Below are 26,377 nucleotides of genomic sequence, written 5' to 3' on the forward strand. Positions count from 1 at the left end.
GGAGGTGGGGAAGGAATATCTTCCCGACGGAAAGACTGCCTCGTCGATCTTGTTGATTGTTGAGCTTTGATTTTTGTCATGGTTGCTTGTATCGACTCCCTATCTGACACGTCAATCTGTTGCGGCCAATCTCCTTTTTGCGCCCATCGTCGGAGAAGAGCATTTGCAAAAGAAGTCCACACTGACCGAAATTATGTTCGATAGGGACCATCCGATGCGTAAGTCAGTGGGGAGTGGTGAACGGCAGATAAAGATTTTGAATAATAAAGTCTCAGCTCAGAATTATCTTACCAATGCTATTAATTTATCTCCCTTTTATAGGTGATTTAGATGTAACCGTCGAGCACGTGGTTCTATTTTTATAGCACTAAAAGACAATTATCCCAATTATCAGGCCATAATCATAGAGTTAATAGGCTGTTTATACCCACTAATGATCGTAACACGTAGTTGATAACTATTTATAATGGTTAGACATATGGATTCCGCACATTCCGGCATTATATGATCATAGAAAGATAAGCTGACTATATGTCGATAGTCGTGAAAATCTGAATGAGCATTAGTCGGTAACTCTGATATACCGATGGTCATCAGTTGGATATTAACTGAATTGTCGTGGTTGTTCGTTGATGGCTGAGAATAGCCGACTGTCGGTCAGTCAACTGATTGTTAGTCGGCATATTGTATTTACGAGGTCGATCTAGAGTCGAAATCGAAGATCGGTTGAATTGTCCCAATAGTAGATCATATTAAATATATGATATAAAACATTAATACCATTGCAATCAGTTTGAAATAATTATTCGCAGACATATACTTGTTCAAATATGTCCGCAAAACGGACTATATTTACATGCCTATTTTTGGGTCAATAAACTTCAGTACATCGTTTAAGCATATCCATAATTTATTAAATATAATTAAGAATGGTAACTTACAAAGCAAAAGAAATATGAAATAAGCATCCACTGACATATTCAACTAACCAAAAAGCGATATAAAATTTCCAAACAGCAATGAAAAAAATTCCACATAGTTTTTGACCAACAATGATCACATAAGATATCTATCATCCAAGTAAACTTTCAAAAGATTTAAAAAAAAAATCCTTGCAAGTTAGATTTTTGGAAGCGTCACCTTTAAAATTGTTAAAGTTCGAAGCAAATTATATAATATAGTTAATACATAAAGAAGGTATATGTTTAAAATAGTACACAGATTGAGGCTGGACAATTGATTTTTCAATAGCATTTCCATCTCTTTTAAACAATCCTTAGATCTTATAAAAGATTGGTGAGGTATCTACACGGCATGAATTGGTGCTTCCTAAAATTTATGTTTCAGTGCATTCCTATTATCTTGAATGGATTTTTTTTTTTCCTTGAATGGATCTTTACTCGTAAGAAAAATTACCACGAGATGATGTAGAAATCTACAGCCTTCAAACAATCCCAATTACAACCAACAAAGAAAAGTAAAAGCAATTACAAGCAAAAATTCAGCTTACATATACCATAAATTCATATAGAAGCTTAATCCTATGATATAAAACTTTGGATGGATTTAGATGGTAAAATTCATGCTATGATTTAGAAGTCTGCTCAGTCTAGCAAAAAACAGCTCGAAATCAACGATCGTGCTGGTTATCCTCCTAACAAGTCTATCGATGTTGTTATTATTCAAGAGGGTGGATATGGGACTTGCTTCCTCTAGAAAAGATTGTAGAAATTATGGGGACAACATTCGGAAATTACAGCTTAAAGGAGATACGAAGTCTCGAGTTTGTCTCAACATTAAATAGTCCTTGAGGCGAGAATGTAATGAGTGGGTTCAAGAGTCCAGTGGTCATGAAATATTTCAAGTTCCTGTTTGTACGAGAAATGGGTCTAGGTGACTGGTGGTGCATGTTTTGGAAGGTGTAGGAGCGAAGACCTAGTGATTGAACAAATTATATATGAATAATATATCCATATTGTTGGATCTAGGATATCTATTCTGCTATGTAACGTGAATTTTTAAAAAAATTATATACGTAGATGTGAAGTTTTTCTATTTATATTTATTATGGTGTAAAAATGAGGACATCATTACACAGTCTGTGAGTCGAGAGAGGCTCTGATTTATATAGAAAAGAATTATCTATCTCATACGAGGGAAGGGCAAAAAATTATTTATCCACATGAGATCTATAAATTAGAACAGTTAATATCTCATATATATATATATATATATATATATAATATAATCATGTACATCGTACACAAGTTTAGCGTAGAACGTGATTGCTAAATTTGTAGTTTGATTTATTCACTCATGTCAAACCCCTCGACAACGAGCTCGTACTCGAGAGACAGCGAGCACGGTTGTAACGTTCGCAAAAAAAGAGGGGTTCACCTTGGTGCCGTTGGAAATCACTGATTGCACAAATCGCAAAGCACCCAGCATCATTCACTGACTGCACAGGTCCAACGGTGGATGATCCAGCTGGGGATAGGCGTGAAGGAAAGGAGTCCCTCTCTCGGGCGAAGGATACAACGTTCCAGACAGCGACAGGCACTAACCTACAACAGTGTCGATCTAAGAAACTTCTCAGGACAAGTCCATTGTTAGCTCATGCGCTGGAAGGCTCCAATGCGGGATATTGGCTCAATTTGCACAGGTGAAGCCCATTTACCGACCCACAGAAGTATCACGCGCTCCGCGCCAGTATCACTATCCATTTCCTTTTGCGACTTCCGGGCATCACCCTGGGCCACCACACTCGGCCGGCCGCCTTGGAGCCGCCTGGTCCTCCTCCACTCTTTACCAAAAGTAAAAGATCCGCGAAAGCAACAGCCCCTCCTCTCTTTTCTAAGTCTTCTCCCTCCCTTCCCCTTCCGCATACGCAGTCTCCGCCTCATCCAGATTCTCTCTCTCTCTCTCTCTCTCTTCGTTTTGTCGAGCAATTGGTGGTGTTTTCTGAATCCTTCGAGCGAAGAAAGAGGGATTCTTCCCGGGGGGGGGGAGGGAGGGATGGGGAGCTCTCAACGGCAGCTGAGAGCGATGCTCCGAAAGAACTGGCTTCTCAAAATCCGCCATCCTTTCGCCACCTGTGCCGAGGTTTTCATTCCTCTCTCTTCGAGGGTTTCAAGTCTCGCCTTTCTTTTGATTTCGTTAGTTTTGTACGATTTCTTTGGGCATTGGCGGAAAATTTCGCCCAAAAGATCACTTTTTCCTTCCTTTTTTGAATAAATTCCGGTTCTTGCTGGATTATGCATCTGCTTTTTGGTTTTCTCATCAAACAGAGTATGAATTTTTGAGTTCTCTGCCATTGGTGCAGATTCTACTACCAACTATTGTGATGTTGATGCTGGTTGGCATTCGGTCAAGAGTCGATACACAAGTTCACCCTGTACAAGCGTAAGATTTCCATCACTCCTCTGGCTTTGTACCTTTTTTCTTATATAAATTTTTGAATAAGCAGTGATGAAGGCATTTAATTGGGCTTCTGTCCAGGTATATTCGAAAGGGCATGTTTGTTGAAGTGGGAAACAGCGAGATTTCTCCGAGTTTCGATGACATTTTGAAATTGATGATTGTCAAAGGTGAACATTTGGCTTTTGTACCAGACACCAACGAAACGAGGTTGATGTTGGATGTATTATCCTTAAAGTTTCCACTCCTAAAGGTACTATTGACCGTTTGCCTCACAGAAAGACCCTTGTTTGCTTGAATGTTTTTCATATCTGTATCTTCTTCCTTTGCTGCGTTACTCACAGTCATATGTAAGAACTTTGGAGAAAATGGATATATAATTAAAACTAGGAGATGAATTTGTGAAATATACAACCACAAGACTTTGGTATCTCTGTGATGCATAAGATGTGCATCTTCCTTCCTGATGCATATCAAATGCATCAGAGGTATACAGGAAACAAACAGATCTACTGGAAGAAGGTATGCTTAGGTCTGAAAATTACTGCTTGACATGAATCTCGGTCAAGCTTAGGTCAATAGTTTGTGAGTGCTGTGGCCCAACTTAGGCTCAAGTAGAGTATATGTTGCATTGCCTATATATATATATATATATATATATATATATTACACACATTGGTCTGCCATATGCATGACACAATGGGAAATTTTTAGTAGGTTCTTAGTAAATTCTTCTTCGAATGTTTTCAATATGAGAAACCTCATTTGTTTGCTCAATTATTTGATTTCTCTTAATTAGATTGTCAAATTATTTAGATTGAAGATGGTTGGCATATCTTTGAGTTTTCAACTAGCTTGAGCCAGAGCTCAAACTTGGGGCTGCTCTGAGTTCGTTGGAGCTAAGCTCTGAACACAATGGACTACATTGAACTTCATTTATGTTAGGCCTATGGTAAATTCAGGCAAAGATGGTAATGCTAGGTAAACCAATATCACACTTGGCACATTTTAGCCCAATTGTTCTTCAATACTACCAAGGGCATGAAATTGCAATGGCAAAGCTAGGTGGTGGACCCCCTAAAATACACTTTTTTGTATCATCAAATTTGTTTATCATGCTCCAAGCATTAAAAAAAGCCTTACATGCCTCTAAGTTATAATGAACTAGCTTAACCATGATTTGGAACAAGAGGAAAGAAAGAAGTTATTGAAGAATTAAGAGGAAATGAGGCAAAGAAAACGAGAGGAGGAAAAGTTGAGAGAAAAGGAGAAGAAAATGAAGGAGGAAGAGACAAGAAAAAAAATTAGAAAGACAAAATATCCGTGGGATAAAGGACCAAGGACATTGTTTCTTGAACGAGTGTTTAAATGGAATAGCACACTTTGGCTGATGCCTCCATCAGTGTTGTTTGTCTTTAGTGCCCGTTGATGGGGTCTCTTGTGATGCACTTACCTTTCTATTATGATAAATTAATGTTTAAATCAAGGTTCACTATGTCGATACCGAGGTTCGGACCGATCAGTCGATGGCAAGGTTCGATACGCCCCTTGCTATTCTATGTCGGGCTTGAACTGACACAACAGAGAGGGTGGGGGAGAGGGAGAATGGGAGAGAGGAAATGAGAGAGAGAGAGAGGGGGGAGGGGGGAGGGAGGAGGGAGAGAGATGGTGAAGGCCGGTGGAGCACTGCTCGACATGGCAGTGAGGGCAGGAAGAGGAAGAATGTGGGAGAGGAAGAGAGAGAGAGAGAGGGAGGAGAGGGAGAGGGAGAGGGAGGGAGGGCTGTAGAGGCCGCTGGAGCATTAGAGGAGGGGCTCCACCCTCCTGATCGAAACATGGGTAGTCCGCCCCTATTTCTTTTTTCTTTTTTTTTTCAAATTTTTGTGAACTTCAAGTGAAGTCAACAACTCTATTGCCAGCTTCACTTAAAGTATGCAATATGGAAATAAAAAAGTGAAGTCAAAAACCCCAAACGGGACGGCCAATCCATGTTTGGATCAAGAGGAAGGCGGAGCCCCTCTTCTAGCCCTTCACGGTCCTCTGGTGGCCCTCTCTCCCTCTTCCTCTATCCCCCCTCTCACTTTGTTCCTCCCTTTCCTTCTCCCTTGTCCCCTCTGCCGATTTTTCGTTTCAAATGCATGAACCATCCCGGTCCGCCCGAACCACCCGGTTCGGGATGGTTCCGCAATCTTTGGTTTAAATTATCAGCAACTTGGTACTGCATGACAATACCATTTATATTGAGATTGGCTGTCACCTTGTGCACCATTACGTTTTGTTTTTTTTTTTGGGTTGTTGATAGGACAAGTTGCTGATTTCTTCGTGAGTGTGAAACCAAATTTTACCGAATGGTTCATTTTCCTTCATAGGAAACTCTTTTAAAGTGATAATATATGAGATAGAGAAAAGGTGGAGGCAAATTCATGCCTATAGGATTACATTATAAACTGACAGTTTTTGTATCCTTGTAAATAATATTACCACCCTGGTTGTAACTATATATTTGATCGAATATTGCCCTAGACAAAATTTGTTGTATGCTCTCTTCCTTTAACTTCTTGCTTCGTATATGAATCCTTAATATTGAGGAATCTATTGTGCTATTCCTTTATACTTCCCATCTTCAAGTCATCATTTCCAGTGAGCATAATGTTTATGGAGGCTGTTGAAAATATGATCATTTTCTTGTCATGATATGTACATATACAACACAATAATTGATATTTTTTGACATGATATGTACATTACTAACTTTGAATTAGCAGACAACACTTTAGTTTGACTGTATTAGTTAAACATTCTTCGGTTTGCTTTATTTACCTCCTTGACACTTGAGGTTATGCTGGTGTATGCTTTCTTGTGGGCATTTAAAGCATTTTTCAGATATGGTATGATGCAAATGAATTATATACTACCACTATGAGGTGAACATGTAGATTTCTACCTATCAAGTTGTCAATCATGCAAAACCAATCTATTTCGATATGGTCCCATCAATTTATACTTTAGGGTAAATGCCCAACACCACCTTATAGATGTCATGAACTTAGGGATGTTGTTAACATCTATTTATGGACCCATTAGATGTGATTAGTGGTAAACAAGGCTTGATATTGACCATGCTATATTGTCTTGACCCTGAATTGTACGCTGTATCAACTTGTATCAACATGGGGTATCTTTCTGTTCAGCAAACTGTCAATAGATACGGCGGTGTATCTCCTACCATACCCTTATATGCGCAATACAGTATTCATAACGAGCTTCAAACCTTGGTGGTGGAAGTGCATCCTTCATGTTCATTTAATAAAGAGTTTAACTCTGAAGTCTGAACAGTGGTGATCCCAAATTCTGGTCTCTGATCTTTTCAGGAGTCGTCAATTTCATACTTCTTGTCATAACCATGAAAAAACACGACTCCTGTAGAGCAGAACCATCAAAGTCGGTCTTGACCTTGTCTGTCCACTTGTTTTCATCTTAAATCTTTATCAAAGGTTGCACTATGAGATCTGTGGGTCTTTGGAGGTGCATGGTATTTGTTTTTTGTTCATCTGTCATCGTGGATGCTGAGTCACCTCACTATATGACTGTGGCTCTGTAAGTAGATGACTCTTTGCAAGCAAATAATGGAAGCATCGGAAGACAAGAACATCCCAAGTTTAAGATTTAACACATCCTCTTAAGCACATGAGGGAAAGGCATCAACAGGGACATTCTAAAGAAAAAGAACCATATAAAATAATTAAGGATCACCAAGAGTAGATAATCTCTTATGGAATGATGACTCAGGAGTTTACAAAAAAACTAAAAAGTGGAAATTTAAAGAATAATAATTTAAGTTATTCGATAAATATGCTTATGAGCTGTCAAAAGGCATAACCTTTGCGATTGTTTTTGTCCCATCTGTTCAGGGTTGGGTTTATGAATCCTATTATGCTTTTCATTCCCACTTGTAAGCCATGTGCTGTAGTTATCTTAGTTATGTTGGTCATGTTTTTATATGGTATTGACTTTCAACATCACCTTTTATGTTTAGTATAAATTTCTTTGTTAAAACCGTGCCCTGAATTCTAGTTTGTGGTGCTGTTTTCAATCTCTCTTATATGGTCTAATTGCAACTATAACTTAATTTTGATGGGTCTTCTTCTGCCTGTTAATAGATGGTCGCGAGAATTTACAAAGATGAGCTAGACCTAGAAACTTACATATGCTCAGATCTTTATGGCATTAATGATCAAGACAAGTAAGTTATGTTTCTTTTCACATACCTTGTTGTTTTTGTTGTTGTGAACTTTTATCTTTTGTCCAATATACTACTGAAGCTCTTACTTATGGTTTGGATTCCCTAGGATTGTTCAATTGATTTAACCTAAATAACAATTCTCTAAATCTAGTTAGTGAATTTGTGATATTTGATAAACTTAAGCTGAAGGCAGCTTCTAAAAAGGTTTGGCAAGTTATAGCTGATATATAATAGCTGTGACATCTGTGCATGCATGGATGTCTCTGTTGGTGTGGGAGTGGGCATGGTTGTTTGCTGGTTGCATGTGTTCAGGGTTGTGTATGTGTGCTCATACATGTGAGCATGCGTGTGTGCATCTGCATTCCATGCATATGTGAGTAATTTATCTACTAGTGAAGTATTGCACTTGCATTCACTCCACCACCTGTTTTAATCCCAGTTTGATAAGTAATGCAAATTGTGGTTCCAACTTCCAAGACTTCATTAAGTCTGATCTAGTTATACCCATTCCTACATTCTTGATGGCAATCATAAAATTGGATCCTTAATGACCTCTGCTTTCTGGAAATTTAATCTTTGGACCATTGCTATAATGTTTTGAACTGTTGCCAGCTGCGTGATCAGAATTTTACTGGAGTCAGCATAAAGTGAGGGTTTTATCTTCCAAGAAAACTTGACAAACTTGTTCCCTTTCTGGTATATGCATAGCCATTGCTGGAATTCTTTAACCTGTTGCAGATGACATGATATGAAGTATGCAGAATTAGCAAAGCTCATTGGCTTTATCTTCCGAGAAAGCTTTAATGAATGTTCCAATTAGCTGTCCCTTAACAGATCTAATGATCTAATGGAATCTTCAGGATTTAGTATTATGTTGGTTAATACTATAATATTCCTTTTTCCTGGATAAAAATTAGAGCTGGGGATCTCTTGTTTAAGTTTGGAAGGATCTAAAATCACCATTATAGAGTTTTAATGATTTTTGCTTCTCCTGTGAAATTCTACTGATATATGACTATGACCAGACTATTCTCTGATATTTCCTCCTGTCTCTATTACAACCTGTTTTCTCTTTTCAGATCATCTTCCTGCTGGATATTGTGCCTTTTCTGTTGCACTATTATTTGGTTATATGGTTTTACTTAGATCCTCAAGAATTCATAATTGATTGTTTTTCCAATGCTTCCTGTTGCATTATATCTCCATCCTAATGGTTGTAATATCTTCTGATCATGAATTTAAACTTGCTGCTGTGATCAAGCGTGCTGTTTGGTCAAGTGAACTCTCCATGCAGCTTCCAGATCATACATGCAGGAACGTGGCCTTGTGAACTGCATCAGTTGAGACTTGATAGATTTTCAGATCCTGTTATGTGTCCTATGCTTATTTAGCATGATGTCTAATTGGTTGGATAATTTGCTAGTATAAAGTTTTGGTGGTCATTGAAAGGGATAGCTGGATACAGAGCATTGGAAGCATGCAATTCATCAATTTAGTTATCAGAAAAATTAGTTCAAACCAACTGAAACTGAGTTGAATTAAATTTAAATAGCAGTGCACATGGTCTGCCAGTCTTGACCCAAATATATGGAGTTCTGGACTTGTCTACCATAACAAAATTTGGGCATGAAAGCTCATCTATTTGTATTATTTTTAAAAATATGATTATCATTGTAAATTCATCAATCCCTCTCATTTTTCTGGAATTAAATATGAGCTATGTTCCCAAGCCTGTTGGTCCTTCATATTCATGTGGAGTTGTGGACTTTTCTAATAGTTTCACATTTTATATTTTTTACATGGTTGCTGCTTAAAGAATGCAGTACTTTTTCTGGAAAGTCGATATTTTCATTACCTAGTTTCATCGATTCTGACAAACATCTTTCTCTGTTCAGGAACTTTTCATACCCCAAGATCAAAGGAGCAATAGTATTTCATACACAAGGTCCTCAAATATTTGACTATAGCATACGTCTTAACCACACATGGGCTTTCTCGGGTTTTCCCGATGCTAAAACTATCATGGATGTGAATGGACCGTATCTCAATGACTTGGAGTTGGGTGTCAATGTTGTACCAACTCTTCAGTATGGATTTAGTGGATTTCTGACTGTACGGGTTCTTCTCCATTTCCCTTTTAGCTTCACCATCTTGTGTCAGGATAACTGATTTTTGTGACTTGTAGATTATATTGTGTGGAGATTTGTGCCTTGCTGTGGCTTTTCTATTTTATTATCACTTTCACATTCCTTTTGACTACTGGTCCTCTGAAGAATTGAAATTTGCATGTTTGAATGAGTAAACTAAATTTTAAGTGCTGATATCATCAAAATGTTGTCAATGTGAATGATTACTTCTCTTTTAATATTTTTGGGTTATCAATTATCAGAGTCATATTTCACAGGGTCTATAGTGCCTGTTTTGGTAGATTGCTTTATAAGACTGCAAGCTTCTATGGCTTTTTTCTTTTTGGCGGGTGTTAAGCACCAAAGAAAAAAATGCAAAAGAAAAATGGGCAGGTTCGTGGCGGTGCGTAGATCAAATTCGCATGCACTTGGCACTTAAAACTGCTGCACCATCAAGTGATTCAGGAAGCTGCTTTCTAAGCTACAAATAACTAAATTCTCTAAATTTGCCTTATGAATAAATTCAATAAATTATGCTTCCTTGCATTTTTTTTTTCCTCGGGGTGGGGGACTGCTTGAGTTGATTTGACATACAATTGGATACTTTTGTTATATGTGGTGCTTTATTTTTTCTTACAAAATTAGTCCTTTTTTACTTTGCTCTTGCAGTTGCAGAAGGTGGTGGATTCATTAGTAATACTTCTAGCACAGCAAAATGGAACTCATGTTAGCCCTGAGAGTAGAGAACCACCGTTGTTCCACCCATTTGGCATTCATTCTCATATCAACCTTCCATGGACACAGTACAGTCCAGCAAACATTAGCATTGCTCCATTTCCAACTCGCGAATTCACAGATGATGAGTTCCAGTCAATTGTAAAGAGTGTCATGGGAGTATTGTGAGTAACATTCCGACTTGAGTTTCTCACTCTCTCTTCTGTTATTTTTTCCTTAAAAGAACTGTGCCTTCCTCCTGCAGATCATTATATCTCAAAAATAAAGATTTCATAACATAGTTTAAATTGATTTAAATATTTCCTTATGTCCTAACCTGTACGCTGTCAACATTGTTGCTGTAAGAACATTGATCTGGGTTAGTTTGTCAGACTATTGGTGCCTTATTTACTTTCAAGCTTGGAGTTTTTCTTTATCCTTTTTTTTTTTTGAAGTTATATACTTACATATTTGTTGGTGTCTCCCAAGGTTCATCATCTCGGTACCAGATCTATACTGGTAAAATTCTATTATAGTGTCGTTATGTGGTATGGTATTGTCGGTTCGGCATACCGGTATGGTATGGTGTGCCCCATGCTGGGTGGGATGGGATGGTAGGCGAATCATATGTATTAACATCTTGGGCTTTTTCACTATTTTCTCATTGTAATTGGGCTCACATATAAGATGCAAAACATGGAAAATACCGTTAAGTGACCAAGCTGCTTAGGAGGGAGATTCTAATGTTTTGGTTATCATAGGTCATTGCCTTGTCTAGTCAAAGAGGAGTAATATCTACTGATCATTCTAATCATTTTATCCATTTTACTCTCAGGTAAATTGTGGTCTGACCCTGCTTGACTGTCATATTATGTTTAGTTCCTGTTAACCAAAGAAGTTGTTCCTGGTCCTTGCTTTCGATGTCCGTTTTATGTCTAATCCCTGGCTGTGCATAAATATGCATAAAACAGATCATTGTGCATTGAAAACTGTATAATCATGTTTTAGAAAAAGGTCTTACTGTGTAACGATTAATCAAAATGTCAGTTCAACAAATTACCAGGTGTCAAGTACCCCCATCTTCTCTAAGTCCTTTTCTTCATCCTTGCTTTTTTTCATTCTTTCTCTTTCATGCATCTGTCTCTGCCTTTTCCACATCTATTTCATTTGATTTCATACATTTTTCCACATTAGAGAAGTAGGAGTTGCACCAAATGAGTATAGAGTGATGGGCAATCAATTGAGAGGGTATGAGCGTGTCCAGTGATGACCTAAGTAAGACATTAACAGAACATGCTTTTGGAATTTATCTAAAGCAAGGTTTTAAATCCCGTGGGACAAAGGTGTCCCGGTTTCTCCATAGAACGTGATGCCCTAATGTCCCATTCCATCTCGACAGCAATCCCAGTCATGCATTCTGGTGGATATCCTCCATCTTCTCCCCTTCTTTCTGTTCTCTCTTTCTTTTCTTCTTTTTCTTTATTCTTTCTTTTCTTTCTTTTCCTCTACCTTCTTTTCTTTTCTTTTTCGTTCTTTTTCTTCTCCCTTTGTTCCTTTCTTTCTTTTTTTCATTTTCCTTCTTCTTTCCTTTCATTTTTTTTTCATCTTTGCTTCATCTTTTGTTCTTTTCCTTTTTTTCTTTTTTCTTCTCTCTCTGCATGGATGGGTTTCGGAATCCCGAGCCTATCCCGATCCCATTTTCTCACAGGAACAGGATGGGACGGCTGGGACACCCCCCATCCCGTCGGGATATAAAACCTTGATCTAAAGAGCTATGAGAAATGAGAAGACCTAAGGTTATGTGAATAGTGATTGGGAAGAGGATTTGGAAAAGCTCTTACTGATAGCAGAGATGCTTAGGTAGGCTTAAATCTTGTTACTTAGAGGCATTATTGTTTTCCCACGTCCCTATAATGGTTTTTTCTCTCAGGCAAGGTTTGCCATCTCGATATTGAGCCCTGTACCGGTAACATAATGGTATAGTGTTGGTATGCTTGGTATGAAGGTCGGTTTCTCGGTTTGGTGTCTGTATGGTAAGGTATGCTACGTATTGGGCAGTATGCCTTGGTACCATGCTTTTAGGAGATCTAATCTACAGGTTGCTATTCCATTAATGTTTTTAGGATATAATCTAGGGCTTATCCATTTTGTTCTGGAGATCAATTTGGTGGAAGAGCTGCTTAATTGGGATATTCCTTTTTTGTTCCCACTTCCCACTTTTTTGAAATCCTACCTAAAATCTGCTTGAAAATCTTGTGGTTTGTCTCTTGTGGTACATTTATTGTATCTTGTAGATTTCATGTTTGCAAGGTTTTGAGCTTCAGTCTAAATCAATCCATTTTGGCTGGAATGGACCAAAATAGATTGGTTTTGGCTGGACTGATTTGAAATGGACCTCCATTTTTGGGTTGGGACAATTTCAATCAATTATGGTCGAAATTATCTAATTTAGGTCTAATTTCAAATGTTTTGAACTTCTGATCGATTCCAAGTGAGACTGGCTGAACGAGCCAAATAGGCTTTTTTAAGTTTCTTTATTAAATGTATAACCTGTGTAGTATCACTTTTCAATGATTTTTCTTATTTTTTCTTGAGTTCAAACAGGGGATTGATGTTAACATAATCCTTAATGGGTCACAGCTTCTAGAAAACAATATTTTATAACTATATGCTTTTTGTCATATTATAATAAATATAATAATATTTTTTAATATTTATGAGTCCTAAGAAAAAAAATAAGAAAAAGATTTGAATGCACTGGGCAATAAAATGCTCTGTAATTGCTAAAAATAATGAATTCTTACAGAAAAGAATTTCAAAAAATAATTAGTATATATATAAATATAGATGTTTCTTCGTACAAAATACTGATATAGGTGATGTATTTAATGCATCAATTTCAGCCTATAATGAACCTGCACAAATAAAAACCCATATAATACAAATACTCTAAACTTTAATTTAACAACTTTTATTTGGCTTTTTGATTTTTTTATCAGTATTAGGTGTTTCTGATTTTTTTTTTTTAACTTATTTTTGATTGGAACTGCAAAACTTGGAGGTAAACATCCAAGGTCACCAAAACTATTGAAACTGAAACTCAACAAACCAGGCCAAAGTTGAAATTAAATTTAGTTTTCAAATCTTGGTTTGAGTCCTACTCTTCATGACAGAAGCTTGAAAATTTCCAAAGATATATACTGTAATGTTCTTAGAGAGGGTGGGCCTTGGTGCAAAGGTAAGGCTACTCCATTGTGATCTGGGTTCCATGAGTGTAAAATATGGAAATAGTCTCTCCACGGGTGAGGGTAAGGTTGCATACATTTGACTATCTACATATGCTATAGTGGCAGGAGCTTTGTGCACTGGAGAGCCCATTTTATATACTGTGATGTTCTTAGAAATGCTAGTTAAATAGTTGAAGATAATTAGGATCATGTCTCCCAAGGGTCATCGTCTTGGTACTGGTACCATGATGGTATAGTGTTGGTTTGTGCGATACTTGGGCTGGTTCGACGTACCATACTGAGTCTCAGTTTGATGCCAATACTGTGCAGTGCACCCAGTACAGGGTGTATGCACTAGTACAATGAACCTAATTGTTTGGACTCTGGTGCTTGCCTTGAGCATGGAAAGTTTTCTTGTGCAAGACCAGAGCAGCAAATAAGTTGTTTGCTATTGGTGCGTATTTGTGTGAATTGTGGCATGTAAATATCTACAAATGTCTATATGTTTATGTTCTTATTTTCTCTTGTGATATAAAATGTTTGTCAATTGTTGATTTATTAGAAAGCTGATTGACCCTGTAAAAATTTATTTTTTAGAATGACTTACAATGGTATAAAAGGTACAATATGTTATATTGCATGGAAGAAAATATATGTCATTTCTTTTACTTCTTAGGGCCTATTTGGATGATGGGGCTGAAAATCTTGCGGATTCGTGGGGCGGGCTAGTACAACCAGTCAACCAGCAATATAGGCTGGGGTAGGCCTATATTCATTAATACCAAGGAGTGGTTTTGGAGTGGGCCGGTCCGAATCCCATAGAAAGAAAACAAGACTTGTTGTATTGGTCCAACCCATGAATCCTATGGGATTTTCAGCCCAATCATTCAAATAGGCCCTTAATGAATTTAATGTCAAGCCTAGAGAATGACATCATAAGAGGGATAGGGTCATGCATTGCTTAAGTAACTGTTTATATTCACATATCAGTTCCTATGCAGCGCTCTTTGAAATCTTAAGAGGAATTGGGGAAGTTTTGAAGAAAGTACTAACTTAAATTCGCTTAGGGAACATGGGAGAATGCACTTGTACTGTACAGTTTGTCTAGCAAGTGTCATTGTCTATCCAAGGTTTCAGGAACTGATATCAAGGCCCATATCGGTTCTTGATCGGTACAGTACAGTATGATACCGTACCGTACCGATAATAAAAAATTCAAAAAAAAAAATCCCACCTAACAGCCAAAAAAAAAAGAAAATCAAGCTGAACTGGTACTGTACCGCACCATACCGAATCAAACTGCCCGGTATCAGGCGGTTCTGGCTGATACCGTACCGAACCGATTGGTTCGGTCCGGTTCAGATTATTTTCCGAAAAATCGATTTGAATCGAACTGGTTTTCTGTCGGTATGGTACGGGACGTACCGGCCGGTTCGGACCGGTACGGAATACCATGGTTTATCTATGTATACTAATTTAGCAATCAAGCTTTTCATTTCAATGAATCGCTTATAGAATGAAAAAATTGGAGTCTCAAATAGAGTAAGCAACCTAGACAGATCTGTAATGACAAAGTCAAACATAAGTTTCATGCCCTTATGCATTTGTGAAGTGTCAAAATCATAGACACTCCTTCTGCCTCCCCCTCCCCAAACCTCCCCCTCCCCAAACCCCAAATTTGGGTGTGGCAGGAATCTTATTGGCCAAATTTGAGGGAAAACTCATATTTGCCACCAGAAGCCTTAAGAAATTCGATAGCTTTCCACATACGTTGAGTGAAGTTTTTGAAATGTTGATAATATGTTACAATGCATACTATAGACCTGGTAGACATGCTTTTCTATGCTTTGTCTCAGCTATCTTAGAGTCAAAGGTTGGAGCATTTTGGTTATCCTTCATTTCAATTGGTGAATTGTTCATCTCTTGCTATGTTCAAGGAATTTTTCTTCATAGAATTGCATGAAGTAGCAGGGTGACTATGACAAGAAAATGATTGGGGCTTTTTAGAAGTAAGATTTATTGAACTAGTGTTGGAGGTTGTATTGGCAGGCAATTAACACAATATGGGACAGGTCCATACTGTATCATTCTAGGGCATGTCGAAAACAGGAGAGGGAGGGGGAGAGGGAAAAGGAGAGAGAGGGAGGGGAAAGGGAGGGGAATAAAGGTAGAGAGAGACGGGCCGAGACTTGATCCACAATGGCGGAGCTTTGAGAGCTCTAGATTCAATAGGGACCAAGGGAGGGAGGGGGAGAGAGGGAGGGAGAGAGACATGCCTGAAGCCCCAACAATGGGGTCCGAGGTAGGGAGAGAGCCGACTCACTTGGGATTTGTGGATTAGGGTTTTAGAAATGGAGCTTCGCTGCTTTTGGACGGAGGCTTCCTTCTTTGAAACCGTCCGAGGGAGGATTTAAAAGAAAAAAAATGAGTTTTATATTGAACTACTTGGTTGAACCATGCAGCTAACTAAGTTTTTAAATCCCGTGGGATGAGGATTGTCCCAATTTTTTCGTGGAATGAGACGTGCCACCATGCCGCCCCGTCCCAATACTTAGGACAAAGGATGTCCCAAGATGTCCCGATTGGGATGCTGGGATGCTAATGGGATGGTCCTGCCCCAACACATGAGATGGTATCCCATCCCGGTGTTCCACTGGAACCTGAATCCTTGTTGCTAACTGACTGGTCTGATTCAGTACAGCCTAAACAGGATGGTTCGGCACCATTCGGAAATCTTTATTTAGAAGTTTTTAAGACATGGAGCAAATATGGTGATTTGGATGTAGCTCCAGCCATAAGGGGAAAACTACCGTTCACCTTACCATTAATAGGAAGGGATGAAGGTATGAAGAAATCAAGGAACTGTATGATTGTCTTTTGAGGAAAATTGTGCAACTGTCAAATTAGAAGTTTCTTGAATTTCTGAAGAGTTAGAGACATCCCTTTATCTAGAAATATCAGTTCCAGCTGCAAACTGCAAATTGTAGAGAGTACATGGACATGAATGACACTTGTTTAGTTATACCTAGTTGTGTGAACCAATAATTTCTTCACTGTCCTATGTGGTTGACTCCATTGATTTAACATCTCCAGAGAACTGAGAATCTGAGTATAGTTTCAGATCAATTGTAGCAACTGAATATGCCCTTGCCGGTGTCTCTTATGTTACATGCACTAATGTTACTAAGGAACTTTTTTCTGGGTCTGAAGTTTGATCAAAGGTCTAACTGAATAACACTCTGCGACATGGAAGCTAGATAAACAGCTAGTGTTTGAGAACATGTTTTAAGTGAAGTAGTCACTCTGTGATTCTAGTTGGATGATCAACATTCTGATATTATTAATTGAAGCCCTCAAAGAAGTACAACTGCTAGGTGTTGTTGCAAATCATGCTGTCATGTTCTGTTCTCTCCAATTTGATGAGAACTATTGAAGATTTTAATCTTAAATTCAAACCATTGGTGTTTGCTGGTTCTATAACCACTTAGTCATGTTCTTGTATTTTCTCTTCGTACCGTGGCTCCAATATAAGTCCCAATACATGATTGATCTCCATAGAAGTGACTACCACTTAGGCAGCATCCAAGCGATGGGATCGCTAGCTTATGAAAGATCATAGGTTCAGGACATCTGTCTGAGATAGATTGTCATCTCTGGGTGAACCTCTCTTTGAGTCTTTCTCAATCAGGTAACTATGAGAATTATTCCATATGCGAATTCAAAGAAAATAAGAGCCATAAGAGTTCGTATGCAGTTGTTCGAATCCTACACCTATTGCCTCCCATATCTGCTGATTTATCATAGATAACAGATGTGAGCGTTGCCTCACAAACCTATCCAAAACCCACTTTTCGGTGTATTCTTTACTCTCAACCCTCATAATAGGCTGTCTGAGGTTTTGATAAAATAAAAGGAGTGTTACAAGAATAATCATCCAGGACATATTGTTTCTCCTAGCTATCCTGTCTAATCTCAGTTTTTCTTCTTTAATCTTATAGTTTTATTTTTATTTTCTTATTGCCATATTCTGCTGCCTTCCTTTGGAGGATTTTGTTTAAGAGATCAATTATGCTGGTTACTATTCTTTTAGGTGATTTTTTAATATCTAATCAAGGTTCTATCTATAATATAGTCTTATGTATGAAAAAATTTACTGGTAGTTATATAGGGGCTCATCTTTTATAGGTTGCAAAAAATTATTTTAACCATTTTATGAATAGCAATCAGTAACCTTTCTCTGTTATTTTCATTTTGAATTTTTTGTCAATGGGCAGATACCTCTTGGGTTTTCTCTATCCAATTTCTCGTCTAATCAGCTATTCTGTTTTTGAGAAGGTATGAATATGAACATGAGTTTGAATAATTTGTTGCTCTAATTTGATATATGTTTTTGTTCCCTTTATTTGGAAATAATTGCATTGCTAATTCTCTGTTTCAGGAGCAGAAGATTAAAGAAGGCCTGCATATGATGGGTCTTAAAGATGAGATATTTTACCTTTCCTGGTTGATTACATATTCTCTACAGGCAACTACTGCATACCTGAGGAGTATTTGATTTATCTTAATTATTTAACTGTAGCAATATACTTATTTGTTCACATGCATGCATGATGGATTTCCTTATTTATTTCTTTATGCCTGTGAAATATTAAATGTGCCTCATACCTGTGAAACTGAAGTTTTAAGTGTAGAGAAACCCAGATGTAGAGCAACAAGCTTTTTTTGATCATTTTGGATTAGCTTTATGAATTCTTCTTTTCCATTCATAACTATCAAGTGCTACATTCTTTGTCGGTGCAACTGTTTTCCAAATTCTTTCTTCAACTTACAGTTATTTTTATTTAGTCCTCTTCTTTGCCGATCCTTTACCTTTAATAAAGATATTCCTCGTGTCAGGGCCTTCTCTGATCTTCATCATCTGTGGTACTGTTATCTCAATATCATGGCATAGGTAGCTGCTTTCATAATTCAAGAGTTTAACTAAATTCAATATGCATTTCTGCAAAGAGACTTGTTTCCTGCAATAGCTAGTTACACCATTGTTGGGTGATAGGTTGGCAAGAATATATAGTTAGTTGAATGCTTCCTATCTTTAGAGTTTCTTCCATATGTCCAAGTTTCCTTTTCTTTTTGGAAAGAAATAAGTATTAGAAGAAGGCAAAGCTTCTGGACTACATCCACCAGCAACCATGGCAATCTCTTCTCAGTGGTACAACAACTTAGAAGCTTATAAAAGGAATTTTGTGTTCTGTGAGGTGTTAGTTTTGCTGATTTATTTGCATTAGATGATCATGGTTGTTGCTTTCTTTTTGCATATACTGGTGATTTTATGTGCACATGATTATCATCTAAAGCAACTTTTTTTTTCCTCTGATCATGTGGAGTATTGTATCCCTGGTCTTTCTTCTACTTTGCTCCATTATCCTGTTCTCATCTTTCTTTATTTGCTTTTCTTACAGAAAAAACAATTATCCTATAATATTCCTATAGGATATAAGGACATTATTATGACTTTATGACTGGCATTTTTTTTTTTTAATCTATTCTGCTTCTTTTAGTTTCAAGCAGTATTTCTCATTAAACTTCTTTTGGTTTTCCATGCAGTTTGCAATTTCTTCAGCAATCATTACAATATGCACGATGAGCAGTCTTTTTATATATAGTGATAAATCACTGGTCTTCGCCTACTTCTTCTTTTTCGGTTTAAGTGCAGTCATGCTTTCCTTTTTGATCTCCACCTTTTTTTCTCGTGCAAAGACAGCTGTGGCAGTTGGCACCCTTTCTTTTCTAGGAGCTTTCTTTCCTTATTACTCAGTCAATGACTCTGCTGTCCCTATGTTAGTATTGTTGCCACATTCTGTTTTCAATTATCTCTGCTAAAAGTTTTTTCTAATGCAAATACATTCATGTGCTTGGATTGCTAGGATATGGAAGATCTTGGCCTCTTTGCTTTCACCTACTGCATTTGCCCTTGGGACAGTAAATTTTGCTGATTATGAGCGTGCTCATGTTGGAGTTCGGTGGACCAATATCTGGCAGGTAATTACTTATCTGAACAGTGAAATCATCTCAAGGTTCACAACTTCCATATTCATATCCCATGAATGAAAACTGCAGGCTTCCTCTGGAGTCAATTTTTTGGCCTGCCTCTCGATGATGATGCTTGACATGGCTTTGTATTGTGCTATTGGTTTATACTTAGATAAGGTAAAGTTTTACTGCTTTATTTGAAGTTTCTTTTTGTGCATCCGCAGAGGCTAGCATGCTTAGAATTTGTTAATAACACAACATACTACTTTCTATGTAACTTAAATATGTCCATCTAAATGTCTATCTCAATAAGTACAGTTTTGTATCTGCAGATGTTAATTCCTTTGTTATTTTCATATTACTTTCTTTATTATTTTCTCTTTTAAGGATTTCATAACAATGTTTTTACAAAAAGGTATTTAAGAGAACATGCTGTTTGCACATGCTTTCTTCTTGCTTATCTTTTAGAGGGCATTTTAATGCATCATTTGTAGATCATTATCATTGACAAGGTTTTAAATACAGGGCCCTAGACTCGGTATCATTTTTTTGTTTTCTTATTTTCAGCATTAGGACGAGAGGAAACCTGACCAAAAATCAGGTAAGGAAGGGATTGGAACCTAGATCATTGGTGCTGACCTCAGTAACATTACTAGTTGCACTAGTTGGCACCCCTTAGACTAGGTACCAATTATGGACAATGTTGGGATCATGGTATGCCGACCTGGGCCGAAGCGCTTGGTTCATCTTGTACCGAACCGAATTGGTGCGTGACCAGATCGGTTTGGCCTTTCTTTTTGAAAATCCATCCGAAACACTCTGAACTAGCCTAAATTGGGTGGTTTGGCTTGGTTTGGAGTGGTTCAGCCCATCACTCAATTATTTGAGTGATAGGAAGAAGCTTGAGAAGGCTCTCATCACTCAATTATTTGAGTGATGGGAAGAAGCTTGAGAAGGCTCCCGAGCCTTCTCAAGCAAATTTGAGGTAATTCCCTCAAAATCTCCTCCCTTAACGGAAAAACAGCTGGAAAATGAAGGAAAAAGCTGAATTCAAGTTATGTAAGCTCCTCCCCCCTTCTTTCCCTCCCCCCTTCCTCTAGAGAAGAAGTCCTCCAAAGAGTTCCACCAGAGAGATTCCACTAGGCATGGTATCAGGAAGAAGTCCTCCTAAAAGATTCCATCAGGAGCCACCATTGATGACTTGGATCTACCGCTTCCCTAAGCTAGCATAAGGCTGTCCTTACATGTTAGACTCTCCGCATCACACATGCAATTATTACCTCTATCTTTTGCGTGGAGTCGAGATTCCATGTGAAAAACATCGGTCAAAACAAAAAAGTAGAAATTTATGGGTGGTCCTTCCGTGTAGCTGGAACCTACCTTTACACAAACAAAACGTGAGGTTTTCTCTGAAATGTAGGCCATTCCCCAAGAGCGCCCAACATGGCCATGAAGATGAGCTTGAAGCATCTTATGGACAAGTCCTCCCACAAAAACGTATCCATTGAAGCGAGCAAAGACATGGTGGATTTCCTCTTTGGCCTTTTGGGTATGTTGGTAGGTACCATCATAAAACTCCTAACTAAGGAATGCATGGTGAGTTCCATTGCTAACATCTACTAGAGCATAGAGAGACTGGGTGACATCTACCTCCAGACCACCCATGATAAGAACTTGCTCCTCGACCTTATGGTGTTGTTGCCATCAAACTCTCAACCCATGCTTCTCCTACTAGGGCCTTCAGCAGCTGAGAAGTATTATAGTTGTTATGAGTGCTGCTTCGATTGTGCTCGTTACTTTATCAACTTTATTGGGACTCCTTGTCCCTCCTACAAGGATTTGATGATCAAAAGAGGTGCACTACGTAGATTCCAAGTCTGGGAAGATTTTAAAGCTAACAATGGTGGAGCCGTGGAGGTGGATTTATGAATGGTGTTGTGACTTATACTATTAAGTGACAAGAAGGATTATGCAAATGATCCAAACATTTATGAGTGACATCGGCACTCGACGAGATTCTAGATCTTGGTATGTATACTTTAAATATATGGAATTGATTGTATCGTTTTATGTTTTGTATCTTATTAATTCATTTGAGCATATTAGGATTCAATAATGCCTAGTTCTTGTAAGGCTGCCCTTCAGCTAGTCCTTGTAACTTGTAAGGCTTTTTTTTTTTGAGCATTATGTCAGATTTAGATCCATATCATGTGCAATTAAGGGTATATCGGAGTGATAGAAACATCAAATAACATCAACAAACATCAAGTTGGGCTTAAAATCATTCAAGAAATAAAAAAAATTGATTAGAGATCTTAAAAACCAAAAAAATTGAAAAAATAAAAAATGGCATGCCAGTTTGAAACTGACACGCTCGGCTGTACCGTGTGTTGGTACGGTACTGAACCGATTGTTTGTCGGTATGGGTTTTGTTATCGGTTCGGCAATCCTTGGTTGGGATGATATCTTCCTAACACTTGGGATTGGTAGCATCGTATTTTTTTCACCGGATGCCATTTCCCCATTTTCCCCTTTTTTCTTGTGTTTTGTTGTTTTTAATTCTTTAGAGGATTTCTAGGGTAAGTTTGTCATAATTAAGGATTTGGGTGATTTTTTTTGAGCCAATATTAGGTTTATAGTGTGTTATTGCTACCAAGGTTTTAAATATCAGTGGAAAAGTGGGGCATCCCACTATCCTGAGTATTAAGATAGGGCATCTTCCTAAGTGCCAAGATAGAACGAGTCAACAAATAGATTAGGACAAGAAGGGAAATCCAGCATCCAAGTGTCGAGATATTCCATAGAGAAAAGGGACAACCCTATCCCATGATATTTAAAACCTTAATCAGTATTGACATTGATGAACTATTAAGTTTGTGACGCCCATGATTTGAGCTCTCTATCTCCTTTACTTCTCTCTCTGTTCTATTGTTATGTTGCTTTATATTTAGAAGATGCGCTAGTCCAAGGCTGTTAACCCATATATATATATATATATATATGCTTGGGAAGAATTCCATAACTTTGAGTGGTTCAAAATTTAGAAAAATCCAATAAATTTGGAAAAATAAAAATATTCAGAATATCTGAACAATAAATATTTGTGAACATATTTATATAGACAGATAGATAGATAGATAGATGCGCACACACACACATATGTCTAGATACACACACATATATATAGATAGATAGATAGATAGACACACACACATATATATGTGTGTATATGTATGTATGTACGTATGCATGCATGTATGTATGTATGTATGTATATGTCTGTATTTATATATTCATGTGTATGGTCTGCGTGTATATATGTAAGGTTCTACATCTCGGCGGGATGGGGGGCGTCTCGGCCGTCCCATCCCATTCCTATGAGAAATGGGACCGGGACTCTGAAATCCATCTATGCAGGGAGAGAAGGAGGAAAGAAAGAAGGAAAGTTGAAGAAAGGAAAAAAATGAAAGAAAAGAAGGAGAAGAAAAAGAAAGGAAAGAGAGAGAATAAGAAAAAAGAAAAAAAAGAGAGGAAGGGATAAGAAAATGAAACAAAAAGAAAAGAAAAGAAAGGAAGATAGAAGAAAAAGAAAGAAAAAAATGAAAGAAATGAAAGAAGAAGGGGAGAGAAAAGGAGGATATCTATCGGGATACATGACTGGGACAGCTGTCGGGATGGGACGGGACAGCAAGGTGTTTCGTTCCATGGAGATATTGAGACACGTCCATCCCATGGGATTTAAAATCTTGTATATATGCATATATATATACACATATATACAAATGAATGCATGCATACAGACATACATGCATGAATGCCTGCATTCACAACACACACATACACACATACATTTATATAAAATCTTTTCTAAGTTTACAATAGGAGTTTGGTGTGAAGGCAGCTAGCCTGCTTCTTTGAGGAAGCCTCCAACCTGTGTTAGCCATTATCTTGGAGGCTGAGAACAAACAAACATGGAGTGGAGCAGAAAGGGAACAGGAGAAAAGAAAAGAGAAGAAGAGCAAGAAAAGAGAAGAAGAACAAGAGAGTGAAATAAAGATCGTCCCTTTGGTTTACTTGCTGGAGTCAAAAAAGAGAGACTTTAATACTTCTTTGACTTGTTAGGTCCTTTACAACCAATGTCACCATGCTTGTGGCCTTAGTATAATAGTTTGACAGTGCCCGGAAACTTGCATTCAGAAGAGGAGTCATAGCCTGCAGGCATTTTTATGTTATCAACAATTAATTTGGAAAGTTGCAAACTATTTGTGATTTTTGCAAACTTAATGAATTTTTTGTGATCCATTCTTGAATTAACAAGTTATTCGCTGAATGGTTTGGCCAAACAGCCAGTCATGAATAATTGATGAATTTTTCAAAAATTCTCCAAATATTGTAACTATGTAAATTGATACCAACTGGGACGACCTGATTTTACTGGTATTGGGGTCCCGGACTCATTCTAGGACATGGTATGTCTTTGGTCTGATCCAGGATGGCTAGGATGGACTATTACTGAATGGATCTTTAAACCTTGACTACTAGCATTAATGCATAGTTTCGTACTGTTGTTTATATAGATTGATGAGATTAGTCATTTAACCAGTTATTGAGCTACCAGTACATGCTTGATTTTTGAGGTTAGGTTACAATGATAATCAAACTTATTAAAGATTTGCAATTAATGTACTTCTAATTGTCGTTTCTGGATTTATACTCTTGCTCTGTCCTTTCATTTTCTCATCTTGCTTACTTGAATGTGAAGCGCAGAGACGCATGCAATCATCCATATTGTCACCTGGTTACCTATGGATGGGATTTTAGTTTTTCTTTTTCCCTTTCTTTCCTTTTCCCCTTTATTTAGGGTCATTCTAGCTGTACTCTTTGGTACATAAAGAACTGAATGGTTCCAGTCAACCATTTCCAACTGTTTGGTTTCTCTTCAACCTTTCTCTTTTCTTTTGTCCTCTCCTTTTGCCTCCGATTTTTTTTTCCTAAATTTGTTACTTTCCTTTCTATTTATCTTTCTTTCTGCTTATGTCATCTCCTTCGTTCCTTCAATGAACATATTATTGGGCCTCATGCTTTGACTCCATTGGTTTGTGAGAAACCAGCATAAAGACAACATGGGAGCAAGCTTCTTATATCAATATATTTTCCCTCCCTTGTTTTTCATTCTTTGATCCTTTTCTCCTTATGTAACATCGGTATACCCTAATGTAAATTTAGACACTTATATTTCTGTTCCTTTATGTTGCTGAATCAACATGGATTTCCACTTGTTGTAGTTTAGTAAGCCCTCGTTGTGCTAGAAGCATGAAGACTTCTTCAGGGAGCTTGTGCTATCTTGAATTATTTCTTGGATGGTTTGGTAATTTGAGTTGAGTAATATGCAATTCAGTCACAGTCGTTGCTTTCAATTATAAAGGTTCATGCATATATTCTCAAAATAAGTCATTGCTGTAAAACTGTATGGACATCATTGTTATGCTGTAAAACTGTATGGACATCATTATTTACGTTGCTTGGCAAACATGAAGAGAAACTATATAGCAAAATTATAGCAAGATTAGCAATTGCTGGGAACTCTTTAGCAGACCAATTTGGACAAAACAGTGATAGGGGCCAATCATAAACTGTGGACACTGGAGACTGGACAAAACACTCGCTCACGTATGAATGCAAAGTATGGTCTCATGCTGTCAAACGAGGACTCTTTCTTACCCCAAACTCTCAAGAAACATTATCAGGCAATTTCCTGCTGCAGATGCAATTCTAGCACTTACTGCCTCACGCCATATAGGTCTATAGTTGGTGTGACTGTAGCACATTTGGTCACATGACTAGGTAGTTCTTGCTTTCTTCTATTGATAATTTTGCTTCCAGTGGCTTTTTTTTTAAAAAAAAAAACTTTAGTTATTGTTTCTTCAACCAGGTTGCTGGAGCTTAGTTACTCAATATTGCTGCTGTTCCGTCTTCATTGTTTCTATGCAAGTTTTCTGGAACTTTCATGAATGATCATAGTGATGGTAGATGTGAATGTGGAGGTTATGTGGCTGCCTTAGAGGAACTACTCTTTTTTCCCTCTTCGAAAAGCCATCCAAGAGGAACATTAAGTACACTAGATGTTATCTACAAATTATTCTTTTTTTTGTTGTTGTTAAGACATGAATGGGAAGCCATAATAGGCCAGTTAGAGATTTTTCTTTTTCTCTACATGCAATCTTAAATTGTCACCTTCTTACTAGACACCATCTTATGGTGTGCATGGTCTCAATTCCTATGAAAAGTGTAATTAGTGTATATAAGATGTACCACTAATGCTAATCTAGTATATTGTGGTTTGGGGCTGCAACTTGGGTGGGTTGGTTGGGTTGACGACAAACCCTAACCCAACCCAACCCCTAAAAACCCCAACCCTAACCCAGCCCAATGTGGTCTCAAGTTGGAATTTCCCTAATTGAACCCAACTGAACACCATCTTAAGCTAAATTTGGGTTCGCTCTTGTTAATAGGGTTTGGTTGTTTTGGGTTTTGCCATGTTATTTTGTTACATCTGGTTGAGGTGGGTTTTAAAATAGGAGAAAGGCTTGGAAGCAAGGTTTTACGTCCCGACTAGATGG

At 37.7% G+C, this 26,377-nt stretch overlaps 1 protein-coding gene across 1 annotated transcript in view; it reads left to right on the plus strand.

Annotated features, from left to right (window-relative positions):
• The first annotated feature begins 2,730 nt into the window (after positions 1-2,730).
• Positions 2,731-26,377, plus strand: part of LOC105045538 (ABC transporter A family member 1) — a 90,356-nt gene continuing 66,709 nt past the window's right edge. The window contains exons 1-11 of the mRNA XM_010923852.4: positions 2,731-3,102; positions 3,323-3,402; positions 3,499-3,670; positions 7,578-7,660; positions 9,556-9,772; positions 10,456-10,685; positions 18,002-18,062; positions 18,166-18,252; positions 19,332-19,564; positions 19,652-19,766; positions 19,845-19,934. Coding sequence (XP_010922154.2) covers positions 3,016-3,102; positions 3,323-3,402; positions 3,499-3,670; positions 7,578-7,660; positions 9,556-9,772; positions 10,456-10,685; positions 18,002-18,062; positions 18,166-18,252; positions 19,332-19,564; positions 19,652-19,766; positions 19,845-19,934 — 1,455 coding nt within the window. The 5' untranslated portion in view covers positions 2,731-3,015. The remainder of the gene's footprint in view (positions 3,103-3,322; positions 3,403-3,498; positions 3,671-7,577; positions 7,661-9,555; positions 9,773-10,455; positions 10,686-18,001; positions 18,063-18,165; positions 18,253-19,331; positions 19,565-19,651; positions 19,767-19,844; positions 19,935-26,377) is intronic.

Source organism: Elaeis guineensis, chromosome 5 (assembly GCF_000442705.2).
Source record: "Elaeis guineensis isolate ETL-2024a chromosome 5, EG11, whole genome shotgun sequence".
Taxonomy (NCBI): domain Eukaryota; kingdom Viridiplantae; phylum Streptophyta; class Magnoliopsida; order Arecales; family Arecaceae; genus Elaeis; species Elaeis guineensis.